The following is a 12,848-nucleotide window of genomic DNA, read 5'->3' as shown; positions in this document are numbered from 1 at the left end:
ATCTGATAACTGAGATGGGCACTCAGTGACTAACGGGTGGGCTACGCTGGACAAACAAATGATCCACGTCCCAGGTAGGTCGGAGCTGGACAGTGTGAGATTTTAGCACACTACTCAGAACAGCGTGCAATTTGAAACCAATGGGTTGTTTATTTCTGCTACTTGCCATTTAATATTTTTCAACCATGGTTGATTGTGGCAAGGGAAAAAAACCCTCAGATAAGGGGAGGCTACTATATAGTGGATCAAGGAATCCATGGATTTGATGAGTTAGAATTTTGTGGATTTTCCTTGTAAATTTCTGGCATATTTTTAAGTGATAGAATCATGATTTTACCTACTCTTTTTCACACTTTTACTCAAAGAAGGCATCCCCACCCCAATCTATTATCTGCTCCTCCTCTCTCCATCCCCCAATATTCATTCCTACTCCTTCCTGGTTTCGAGGTGGCTCCTAAGTTTTCCTTGGGGATGGGTAGAGTTTCATTTTGAGACTCCACGACAGAGACTGTTGGAAGAAGTATTTGTTAGGAGATGAAATTTGGAGTGGAACTCTCCTCTACACTCTAGCCTTGTTCCCACTATCTCACTTTAGTTTAGATCTTTATCCTTTTCAATAGATTTCTGTCATAATCTAACTCTTCTTCTGCCTCCAGACTTCCCATGGTTAACAGAATGAAATTCCTAAAACTCAGATCATTCTCCTGATTCATATCCTTCAGACTCTAAAGAAATCACAGTCTTAATCCCTCAGCACAGTGTCACGATTATCACCAGCCCTCTTGCTGTCTCTCTATCCTCCTCACGTATCCACTTTCCCACACACCTCCTGAAGTCTATGGTTTCTTTGAATTTAAAATGTTCTCCCACATTGGCTCATCACATCACCTAGGACTCCCTCTCCCTCCCCACTGGCAACCCATCTGCCTATTAACTGACTTCTTTTAAAACTGAGCTCAAGCAGCACATCTCCTTGGAAACCTTACCTCCCTGATCCTTATTCCCCTTCTGTACCTCCATGCCCTCTTCTCCAGCTCAGTGAGGTAGATGTTCCCTGTTCTGGGCTGCTTCAGTTCTCTCTGTATCCTTCTCTCACTGTGCTTTGTATTGTTATAGATTGGACTTTGTCCTCTACTCATTTGAGCTCCTTGAAGGCAGGGCCCTGATTCCCCTCCTTATTCCCACCCCACCCACCGCCTGGAACTAGCATGGTGTAGTTTATAGGAGGCACGCCATAAATGGGTTTTTTTTGGTTTTTTTTTAAGATGTTAGGGGTAGGAGTTTATTAATTAATTTATTTATTTTTGCTGTGTTGGGTCTTCGCTTCTGTGCGAGGACTTTCTCTAGTTGTGGCAAGCGGGGGCCACTTTTCATCGCGGTGTGCAATGCGGGCCTCTCACTGTCGCGGCCTCTCTTACTGTGGAGCACAGGCTCCAGACACGCAGGCTCAGCAGTTGTGGCTCACGGGCCCAGTTGCTCTGCGGCATGTGGGATCTTCCCAGACCAGGGCTCGAACCCATGTCCCCTGCTCTAGCAGGCAGGCTCTCAACCACTGCGCCACCAGGGAAGCCCCATAAATGTTTAATGAATGATTAGATGCAAAATTATACCTAACTTTTTTTTTTTAGTTTATTTTTGGCTGCGTTGGGTCTTCATTGCTGCACATGGGCTTTCTCTAGTTGCGGCGAGCGGGGGCTACTCTTCGTTGCGGTGCGCGGGCTTCTCATTTTGCGGTGCCTTTTCTTGTTGTGGAGCACAGGCTCTAGGCACGTGGGCTCAGTAGTTGTGGCACACGGGCTCAGTTGCTCCGTGGCATGTGGGGTCCTCCTGGACCAGGGATCAAACCCGAGTCCCCCACGTTGGCAGGTGGATTCTGAACCACTGCGCCACCAGGGAAGTCCCTCTGACTTTCTTAATGTACGTATGAGAAGAACTTACTGAGAAAAAGAGGTCAATTAGAAAGGGATAGGAATTTAATCAATATTCTAAATCCCTCTTCTCCAAAAGCAATACACATTTAGGAATGACTACTGTGCTTGTAGGATTTGTAGGGTTTTGCTCACCTGAGTTGTGCCTTGCTGTCACAGAAGGATGCCCTGCAGTGGTCTCGCAGTCCGGCTGCAGTGGAGGGAGAGGAGCCAGAGGACACAGCTGATGTGGAGAGCTGTGGGTCTAATGAAGCCAGCACTGTGAGTGGTGAAAATGATGGTAAGTACCCTTGACAAGATGGGTGAAGAGCCACAAGCAGTCGCTAGGGTCTAACCTTTATTTCCCTCTCTTCCAGTTTCTCTCGATGAAACATCTTCTAATGCTTCCTGTTCTACCGAATCTCAGAGTCGGCCTCATTCCAATCCCAGGGACAGCTACAGAGCTTCCTCACAGGTGGGGGGGGGAGTCGGTGACTAGGCTGAATTGGATAAGTGAGGCAGGCACAAGACAGGACTCTTCCTCCTGTAGTTAACTGAGCATGTTGAAGAGTGGAGAAAATCACTTTGGTCTCCACCTGTTAGTACTATTTAAAAGCGAGCCATAGGAAACGTGGGTAGTAGACCTGAGAGCAGGGCAATTTGTTTTTTCTCTTTACCACGGATGGATAATTTTGTTTGTATTTATGAAAAACCTGGGAACATTCAGGGAGAAGTATAACAGAGTGGGGAGAACATGAGCTTGGGAGTTATCAGTTTGAATTGCAGCCCCGCCACTCACTAGCTTTGGGCAAATTCCTTACCTGTAAAGTGGGGAGAGCAACACATTCTTTTCAGTGTGAGGTGATGCTTGGCACAGTGGCCGGCACCTGGCTCAGTAGAATGAGTCATTGCTGTTACTGGCATTACCTGCCCGTGCTGGTTGAACACTAACTCTGTTTTATGAGACAGCGAGGGAGACGTGGTCGAGAGGTACAGCCGTTGTGGCCTGCAGGGGACTCAGGCTCCTTTTGTATCCCCTCTGGGAAAACAGGCGAACAAGCAGAAGAAGAAGACCGGGGTGATGTTGCCTCGAGTTGTCCTGACTCCTCTGAAGGTAAACGGGGCCCACGTGGAATCTGCATCAGGTATGTGTAAACTCGTGATTGTGATGCTTCTTTCTCAGGTCCTGGGGACCTGCCTCCCTCTGGCAGCAGCTCTTGGCCTAGGTAGTGCCGTGCCAGTAGAGTCAGGAGCTCTCCTCTGGCAGTCAGCACGCCGTGGCAGTGAGACCCGACCTAGCTTCCGGCATGGGCTCTGCTGGGCGCCCTTCCCCTGGCCTCACAGGGCAGTTGTGAGGGTCCCGTGAAGGCGTGTGCAGGTGCTTTGTAAAAGATACAGTGCAAACTAAGATGGCGGTTTGGCATTCTTACGTGATAATTTAAAGCCAGACCAGGAGGTGGTGATCTGTGACGGCCCAGGGCAGGGCCATGGAAGCTCCGGTATTGCTGGCAGCATCTCAGGGAGAGCTGGGAGAAGTAAGCTTGTCTGAGAGCCGTGGGCGCGGCGTGTGATGCTTTTGACCAGTGGAATGCTGTGCCTTCAGGGTTCTCAGGCCGCCACGCCGATGGCGAGAGCGGCAGCCCGTCCAGCAGCAGCAGTGGCTCTCTGGCCCTGGGCAGCGCTGCTATTCGTGGCCAGGCCGAGGTCGCCCGGGACCCTGCCCCGCTCCTGAGAGGCTTCCGGAAGCCGGCCACAGGTAGGTGGCTTGGCACTCATTTCTCTGCCTGTAAGGGGGCCCCTGCAGGCCTAGAGAGAAGATGATGTCTTCTACTGCACTCCCTCACAGTTTATTTTTACTTCTCAGGTGGCCCTCTATTTTTTGTTGGTTTTTACCTTGTATTTTGGTTATGTCACATAGAGATTTTTCTCTGCTAGACTGAGAGAACTCCCTGTGGGCAGAGATGGTGCCACATTGCTCCTTGTATGTCCCTGTAAGGGCCTAGCCTGTGCCTGCCTTGATACTGCTTAGTGAGTGCTCAAGTGAGTGAAAATTGCTTCTGAGTGTCTCAGTGAAGAATTCCAACATTTGTTTTCTTTCTTCGGTAGCATCCTGCCAAGTTTGTTCTCAACGTCTGCAGTCTCTGTCAGACGCCCTTTTTTATAACCTAGTTAGTATATGGGGTAGATGCCTATGTTGAATTTGGGCTATGCAGACAAGTTCAGTAGTGTGCACCTCCCACCTGCAGTAGGGCTATTTGCAAGGCTAGTATGCCATTTGCTATTTCCGGATTTATTTCTCAAAGCCCCCATGCTGGGTTTTTGTAGATGGGCCACATGAAATCATTAAGAAGACTAGCCTTGGCTTCTGAAAATTAGAATAAACCATCACCCAAGTGGCAGCTAGGTGTGCTGTCTTGTAGCCTCTCCAGCTCATCAGCCTTGCTGAATCTTAAAGCCTCACAGGTCTCTATTCCATTTGCTGAGGCTTTTGTGAGAGGTATTGACATTGCAGTGGGCTTTAAACAACCCTTAGCACCTTTCTGCCTGGAGGTCAGACCTCTCCAGCCCATTCACAGAAGACTTCTGCAGATTTTTCTGTAGGATGCTAACCGGATTCACTTTTAGACTTCCATCGTTTTTCCCATTGGCTTTGTGGAGCCTGTTCTCCAGCTTTGGAGGGAAGCTCAGAGCCTGCCCCTTGCCTGGTTTTCTGCGGGAAGAGTGTCCCTTCGGGCTGTGACACAGCGTGCTACTGAGTCTTGTCTGAGATGATGCAAGCCCAAGTGTTCTCTTAGGTTTGATGGTGGCCGATAGGTTAGGGTAGACTGGATGATTGAGCTCATTGTGTGCAGATAAGTTCTGGGTAGCTTGGGTGCTGCCACCAAAGTTTTCCCTCAGTTGGCATTTGCTTTTTTGGTTTAAGAAGCTGAAAATCTACATTTTGCTTCCTACTGCTTGAAAAATCACAGGTCAAATGAAGCGCAACAGAGGGGAAGAGATAGATTTTGAGACGCCTGGGTCCATTCTCGTCAACACCAACCTCCGGGCCCTGATCAACTCTCGGACCTTCCATGCCCTGCCATCCCACTTCCAGCAGCAGCTCCTCTTCCTCCTGCCCGAAGTGGACAGACAGGTACCTGTGGGCAGCTTCCTCTTTGCTCTCTCGGGGCTAGCTTCTGTCCTCTTTCTAAGTTTCTTTATTGTTTTTTTTGCCTTGATCCTTCCAGGTGGGGACCGATGGCCTGTTGCGTCTCAGCAGCAGTGCACTGAACAACGAGTTTTTCACCCACGCGGCTCAGAGCTGGCGGGAACGCCTGGCTGATGGTGAGTAAACGTTCTCGTCCCAGCGGCTTGAAAGGTGCCTGCCATGTGTGGTGTCACTTGTCTCCTGGTATTTAAAACCCAAAACCCAAATACTCTTTTTTCAACAGTCTTTTTCTTTTTTTTTTCCAAGGGGTATTATTTAATATAAGGCAGGCTTTCCTCTAACAGACGTGGTAGACATTAATGTGCCCCGTAGCTCTAAAGAAGGTACAAGAGTATTTGGGCTTTCACTGTTTCGTGTGTATATATTCATCTGCATTGCCTCTTCATCATTAAAACTATAAACTCCTATTCTTTCCAGTAAGCATGGCATTGACCTACTCGGTAAGTTCCACCAGGTGCTCTGTCTTTGTAGATGTTGCCACTTGGAGTGATTGTTAGCTTCTCGTAATTCAGTTTTGTGGGGAAGCTACGTGGGAAGTGCACTGGGAGGTCCCTGAGACTCCCCTCCAGGTTCAATGATTTGCTAGGAGGACTCACAGGACTCAGCATGTAGTTGTACTCATGGCTGTAGTTTATTTTGGTGAAAGAATACAGAACAAAATTAGCAAAAAGGGAAAAGACGTCTGGGGTGTAGTCCAGGGAAACCAGGTGCACACTTCCGAGATCCTCTCCCGGTGGCGTCCCACAGGATGTGCTCAGTGCCCTCAGCAAGGAGTTGTGACCGCACGTAGTCACAAGTGTAGTCTGCTGGGAAGCTCGTCAAGGACTTGGTGCCTATGGTTTTTATTGGGAGCTGATCATGTAGGAAGCCTCTGTCTGACCCAGGCCCAAATTCCAGATTCCCCAAAGGAAAGCAGGTGCTCACCATAAACCATCTGGTTTGCTTCAACTGTTCAGGCACAGTGAGCCATTCCCTGTCCGTTATGGGGTGGGGACCCTCCTGAAATCCAAGGTCCCAGATGTCAGCCAGGGGCCCACCTTGTCAGCAGGCCTGTCTGAGCCTGCTGTGTCAACTTTTTTCTGCGCATGGAATAAGAACGATTCTCTTGTTGGTTTTTGTTCTGCTTTTTTGATCAATGTGTTGTTTGCTGTTGAAGGACTGATTACCCGAGGGAAGGGCAGATCTCCCTTAGAATAGGTGTGTTAGTCCTGTCCTGGAGAAGAGCGCCATGTGAGAGATCCTCTGGGGGAGACGGGAGCCAGTGTGAGGAAGATAGTGAGGGTTGAAAAAATGATTTCCAAGCTCACCAAAGTCACGTGTTATTTTGAAAACTCCTGACATGGTAGAACTGCAAGATTTGGCTTTTCCTAAGACAGACCTTAATATCCTTAATGCACCACTTGAAGAGTTTTGTTTCTCTCTAGGCGAATTCACTCATGAGATGCAAGTCAGGATACGACAGGAAATGGAGAAGGAAAAGAAGGTGGAACAATGGAAAGAAAAGTTCTTCGAAGACTACTATGGACAGAAGTAAGGCCCTTGGTGCTGTGAGTCCTAGTGTGGTTTCTGGGGGGACAGAGGCAGGTGTGTTCTCAAAGCCATGCATACTGCTGTGTCACCCAGGAATGTGGCGACTGCAGTGACTCTTATTTAGCTTAATGCCCTTCATGGGGAAGCTAACATAGGTTTTTCTATGGTTAGTGTTACATACCATGCAGATGTATTTTGTTCTGAGAGATCTAATATTTGGGTGTATATTAGTCATAGTGGATGTGCCCTCTCTGCCCTGTAACTGATAATGTGAGTTTGGTTTGCAGATTGGGTTTAAGCAAAGAAGAGTCATTGCAGCAGAATGTGGGCCAGGAGGAGGTTGAAATCAAGAGTGACTTGCGTGTCTCGGGAGAATCAACACGACCGCAGCGTGGCCCGGCCACCCGGCAGCGAGATGGGCATTTCAAGAAACGCTCTCGGCCAGATCTCCGAACCAGAGCCCGAAGGAATCTGTACAAAAAACAGGAGCCAGAACAAGCAGAGGTTGCTAAAGACACACAGTCTGTGGCACCAGACATCCCCCTGTACAAGGATGGGGAGGCTAAGACCGATGCAGCAGGGGTGGGTGGTCCCCACCTGCCTGGCACATCCTCCACAGCACCCAACCCAGAGAGTTCTGAATTCCCGGTGGAAACTGTGGCTTCCCGGATCCAGCCCGATCCAGACGACCTGGCACGTGTCTCCACATCTCCAGACAGAATTCCCAGCTTGCCTCAGGAGACCGTGGATCAGGAACCCAAGGATCAGAAGAGGAAATCCTTTGAGCAGGCGGCCTCTGCATCCTTTCCCGAAAAGAAGCCCCGGCTTGAAGATCGTCAGTCCTTTCGTAACACAATTGAAAGTGTTCACACCGAAAAGCCACAGCCCACCAAAGAGGAGCCCAAAGTCCCGCCCATCCGGGTAGGAGGCTGTTTGATCCTGGCTGCCCTGAGCCCAGGCCCCTTTGAGGGACGGGAGATCAGTGGGGCTCCTTTACGGGGACAGAAGGCCCCCGGGCCCTTGTGTGAATTACGCGGGAGTGTAGAGCTCTCTCTGTACAAGAGGCGTTCTTGAGACTGACTGGAGTATCAGGGGGATACGGTTCTTCTCTTCCTCACTTGGTTGTTCACTCTGTTGAAGTTACCTCTAGAGGTCAGAATCCTTTGGGGTTTTAAAATCTTTTATTAGGTGGTGGTAGATTTTTTGTATAGTGACTCACACAGTCCCACCAGAAATTAAATTTAGAAGTGTGGCATATAACAGCCCTTGAGCAGAATCTTCTCAGAATGGTGTGGTGTCTTGGACAGCCATTTTACCATGATAATTTCTTTCTTTTTTTTTTTTTTTTTTTTTTTTGGCGGTACGCGGGCCTCTCACTGTTGTGGCCTCTCCCGTTGCGGAGCACAGGCTCCGGACGCGCAGGCTCAGCGGCCATGGCTCACGGGCCCAGCCGCTCCGCGGCATGTGGGATCTTCCCAGACTGGGGCACGAACCCGTGTCCCCTGCATCGGCAGGCAGACTCTCAACCACTGCACCACCAGGGAAGCCCGATTATTTCATTTTTAAGGAAAATGATTTGATTCTCTAGGCCATGACCTCTAAGCTACTAGGGTTGCGATTTAGCTTTATAGTTCCTAGGTCAGAGTGCTCAGTCAATTAAAACTGTTTTCTTATTTTTCTCTTGCAGATTCAACTTTCACGTATCAAACCACCCTGGGTGGTTAAAGGTCAGCCCACTTACCAGATATGCCCCCGCATCGTCCCCATCACGGAGTCCTCCTGCCGGGGCTGGACTGGCACCAGGACCCTTGCAGACATTAAAGCCCGTGCTCTGCAGGTCCGAGGGGCGAGAGGCCACCACTGCCATCGAGAGGCGGCCACCACTGCCATCGGAGGGGGGGGTGGCCCGGGTGGAGGTGGCGGCGGGGCCACCGATGAGGGAGGTGGCAGAGGCATCGGCAGTGGTGATGGTGGTGAGGCCTGTGGCCACCCTGAGCCCAGGGGAGCCCCAGGTACCCCTGGAGAGTGTGCGTCAGATCTACAGCGAACACAACTACTGCCGCCTTGTCCTCTAAATGGGGAGCATGTCCATCCTGGAACTGCCGTGTCCAGAGCCAGGAGAGAGGACCTGGCTTCTCCCAGAAAGGAGAAGAGCTACCCACAACAGAGGGTTCCAGATGGCCTCAGAAGCGGGCTGGAAGATGCTTCCCGACTCCCTATTGCTCCCACTGGGGACCAGCCACGCCAGGCCTTACCCCCACTGCCCTCCAAAACCCCGGCGCCTGAGCGATTAGTTGAGCAGCCTGCGTTGCATCTGGGAGGTAGAACTGAATGTGGGTCTGATACCACTTCCTGGGAAAGGGGTAATGAGGAGCAAGGACCCACCATCCCCCTGGAGAGCAGTCCTGTTCAGGCTCTAGCGGGGGATGTTGGATTAGAAGAAGGAACCGGCCAGGCTCCAGACAGTGACAGTAATCCCACCGTGAAGGATCCTGTGAATGTGACCCCCAGTCCCATCCCTGAACCATCATTGGCCGGTTCCCTGCAGGACAGACCATTTGATGACGAATCAGGACTTGGTGACTCAGGCCCACCCACGAGGGAAAGTGCTACTAGACAAGAAGACTTGAAAACCGAGGCTCCCGTCTCCGCTGGTGCTGCTCCTTGGATGCCTGGCCTGTCAAATGACAAGGCAGTGGGACAGCCTGAACCCGACTCCAGGGAGGACGTCCCATCTGTTAAGCCGCAGGTTGGAGAGGAGTGGGAGAAAGCTGCTCCCCTCATTCCAGTGTCACCTGGGGGGTTGACAGCTGAGGAGGGTCTGGATCCCCCCGACAACTTGGCTTCACTCTGGACAGTGCCATCTCCAGGGTGCGTTGCCAGCACCGGCCATGACTGCAGACAGCTGGAAGGTGAAAAGCTGAAAATCAGTGGAGACTCTGAAGTGCTGAGTCCTCACAGCGAGTCCACAGACACAGCCCCTGACTTGGAAGGCCACTTCTCTGAGGACAGCACTGAGGCCGAGCCTAGTGAAGCTGCAGTGCCGAAGAGGTCCTCAGCGGTAGAGCAGGGTGAGAAACACATTTGGAACCGCTCCACCTCACTCTCCAAGGTGAACGGTGACCTGAGTCTGGTCACAAGGACAGACGGGATGGTTGCTCCACAGAGCTGGGTGTCTCGAGTATGTGCGGTTCCCCAAAAGATCCCGGACTCCCTGTTACTGGCCAGTACTGAGTACCAGCCGAGGCCTGTGTCCCTGGGAAGGCTTGCGTCCTCGGTGGAGGCTACTAACCCCCTCGTGATGCAGTTGCTGCAGGGCAGCTTGCCCCTAGAGAAGGTTCTTCGTCCAGCCCACGGTGGCAGCAAACCCGAATCCCCACGACTCCCACTTACGACAGAGCAGAGCCATGGCGGCTCCTTGCGTATGGGATCTTTGCAAGACCCTGGGGAAAGCAGTTGTGAGGTTGGCAGTAGCAGTCCCAGTTCTTTAAGAGCTTCGAAGGAGTCTCTTCTACCTGAGGGCCGTGAAGCAAGCACCGACCTCGCCAGACTGGAGGCCGCCCCGGCTCCTGGAGCACCCCCAAAGATTTCCAAGCACGCCCTGAGTTTAAACTCCCTATATCCAGTGACAAATCCAATGGCTGCCTCTGGGAAAGTAGAAGTGGATTCCAAAGAGCAGTTCTCTCCCTTTAGTTTTGAAGATCAGAAGGAAGCTGGTGACCTGTCCCAGTGCAGTAATTCAAGTGCTGCCCCAGGCACGAGTCCGGGAAATCTCACTACCTCGAGAGCCCCTTGTTTCTCATCTCCAAATGTGGTCTCCTCGGGTCCCGATCGGGCAGGTCCGGCCCTGGGTGATCAGAACAGTGCTGGAGGCCAAGGGAAGAAGCTCTTTGGCTCCAGAAGCGAGGCTGCAGCCCTTCAGTGCCCCCGGCCTGTGGAGCCAGCGCCTCTGCCTGCTGACGCCCCTCCCGATTTTCCCAGCAGGAAGTCGGGGGCAAGCAAACACTCTGTGTCTGGTGGGGTACAGACTGCCAGGGAAGACTGGGCTCCAAGGCCACCGCCTGCCTCTGTTGGCAGCATCAAGAGCGAGAAGCCTTTTGGTGGGGGGCCTCCCAAGGCGAAGGCAGAGAACAGAAATGTAGCGGGGCCTGGTCCTCGGGAGCTGGTGGGTCACTTGAAAGGGATGCCCTTTGTCCTTGATTTGCCCTTCTGGAAATTACCCCGAGAGCCTGGGAAAGGGCTCAGTCAGCCTCTAGAGCCTTCTTCCATCCCCTCCCAGCTCAACATCAAACAGGCATTTTATGGGAAGCTTTCCAAACTCCAGCTAAGTTCCACCACCAGCTTTAATTATTCCTCTGGCTCCCCCACCTTTGCCAAAGGCCTTGCCGGAAGTGTGGTGCAGCTGAGCCACAAAGCAAACTTTGGTGCAAGCCACAGCGCATCACTTTCCTTGCAGATGTTCACCGACAGCAGCACGGTGGAAAGCATCTCACTCCAGTGTGCGTGCAGCCTGAAAGCCATGATCATGTGCCAGGGCTGTGGTGCGTTCTGTCACGATGACTGTATTGGACCCTCAAAGCTCTGTGTATTGTGCCTTGTGGTGAGATAATAAATTATGGCCATGGGAAAAGTTGTATATTTAGTGTGTGTGTATTTTGATAATGATGGATCTTCAATCTGTATACAGGATATCATTGATAAAATAGACTCTGTCTCTCTAGGCAAGAGTCCTCTTGCCTCTCCCTAAAATCTGTAGTGCTAAAGCCCCTCGGCCACTTGTCGGCCTTCTGGTTTTGCTGGAAGGGTTTCCTGCAGGGCAGGTTGCTGGGCTGCCCAAGGCTGGCCGGCCAGCCCGAGCTCTTGTCACACAGACAGAGCCTGGTGTGGCGTGGGGAGCCTCCTTGAGACTCAGAGGGACTTGAAGCTGAAGCAAGAAGGTTGTGTTCTCCACCAAGGGGACTAACCTACCCGAACTGAGTAGAAATGTCAGTCTTCCACTGCCCCCTCCCTGCCGTCTTTCCTCCCACTGCTCCTCCGGGAGTTGATGGGGAAGAAGCCAGCACAGGGTTAAAGCAACTCCCAGCAGTGCCCACCAGGGGGCTTAAGAACCTGCTGACCTCAGGGTCACAGTCATTTGCCAGTTGATGGAGCCAGTTTGACCTTTGGTTCTGTTGCTGAAGCCAGTTTGGGACTTGGCTGTCTCCGAATGATCCACTGGCCCACAGGAGCTTTCGGAACCTTGAATAGACCTGCTTGGACAATGGGTCGGGCATAGGATTGTCTTTCCTCCTTGTAAGTCAGGTGTCCAGACAGGTGAATTTGTCTGCTCGACACCCTCTCCGTCACTTTGGACTCTGTGGGAGTGGGCATCTCCACGCACCTGTGTATGTGAAAGTCATTTTACATTTCAAAGCAGTGTGTTTTTCTTATTTTTATATTTTTAACTCTTTATCCTTGGATGTATAAAGTGAACTTCTGGCTTCTGTAAGTATGCTCTCTGCACCTCTAATGTTTTATCATGTATTTATATGTTGTACACAGTACTGGCCGATTCTGTAAATGGATGTATTGTACAGAGAACACGAACGACTCTCCCTTATTTTACGTCTTCGGCATCATTGCATTAAAGTGGTGTAATTGACTTCTCTCCACCTGTGTCAGAGCCACTGCGTGCTGTGCTGCCCGACGTGAGGGGTGGAGTGATTGACTTGGGACCTACCAGTTGACCTGGTGCCCTGTCACCGGTCAGCCGGTGGACCTGCTGCAGTTGCAGAGCCACGGGCAGCCCAGCTGCTTGCCGCTGGGCGAACGCGTCTTGCTCATCGCTTCTCCTCCGACCTTCACTGGCAGCTCGCTGCCATGTGTGACAAATCACCACCACCAGTGTCAAGTGCTTCTGGATTCAAGGGTGAGTGCCCTGGGCAGCCCCCAGGTGGGCCTTCTGGACCTGGCTCCGGGCTCCCCACCTGTCAGCTGTACCTGGGAGCATGCTTTCCTGGGGCCACAGGGCTCCACTGGACATACTTTTGACAGCAGGTTAAGGAAGAAACAGCTATGCCAGCTGCCAGCCTCTCTCCCAACACGTTTCCAGCAAGTAGATGTCTCCATAGCTGTGTCACCTCACCCTGCTTCCTGCCTTATTTCTTGTACCTCGACTTGTGAGTGGAGCGTCTTCCTTGTTGAACGTAGGTCTCCCTGTGTGA

General features: G+C 51.5%; 1 protein-coding gene across 2 annotated transcripts in view; it reads left to right on the top strand.

The window, feature by feature from the left end:
- Positions 1-12,292, top strand: part of ASXL1 (ASXL transcriptional regulator 1) — a 68,338-nt gene extending 56,046 nt beyond the window's left edge. The window contains exons 4-12 of one of the 2 annotated variants that reach the window (XM_081256961.1): positions 2,088-2,208; positions 2,285-2,382; positions 2,959-3,052; positions 3,511-3,663; positions 4,877-5,040; positions 5,135-5,231; positions 6,540-6,645; positions 6,933-7,566; positions 8,333-12,292. In XM_081256961.1, coding sequence (XP_081113087.1) covers positions 2,088-2,208; positions 2,285-2,382; positions 2,959-3,052; positions 3,511-3,663; positions 4,877-5,040; positions 5,135-5,231; positions 6,540-6,645; positions 6,933-7,566; positions 8,333-11,254 — 4,389 coding nt within the window. In that variant the 3' untranslated portion in view covers positions 11,255-12,292. The remainder of the gene's footprint in view (positions 1-2,087; positions 2,209-2,284; positions 2,383-2,958; positions 3,053-3,510; positions 3,664-4,876; positions 5,041-5,134; positions 5,232-6,539; positions 6,646-6,932; positions 7,567-8,332) is intronic. The other variant, XM_081256960.1, reaches the window with a different exon arrangement.
- Positions 12,293-12,848: the final 556 nt, after the last annotated feature.

Source organism: Mesoplodon bidens, assembly GCF_964165515.1.
Source record: "Mesoplodon bidens genome assembly, chromosome: 15".
Taxonomy (NCBI): Eukaryota; Metazoa; Chordata; class Mammalia; order Artiodactyla; family Ziphiidae; genus Mesoplodon; species Mesoplodon bidens.
This window is presented reverse-complemented; position numbering and strand designations above follow the sequence as displayed.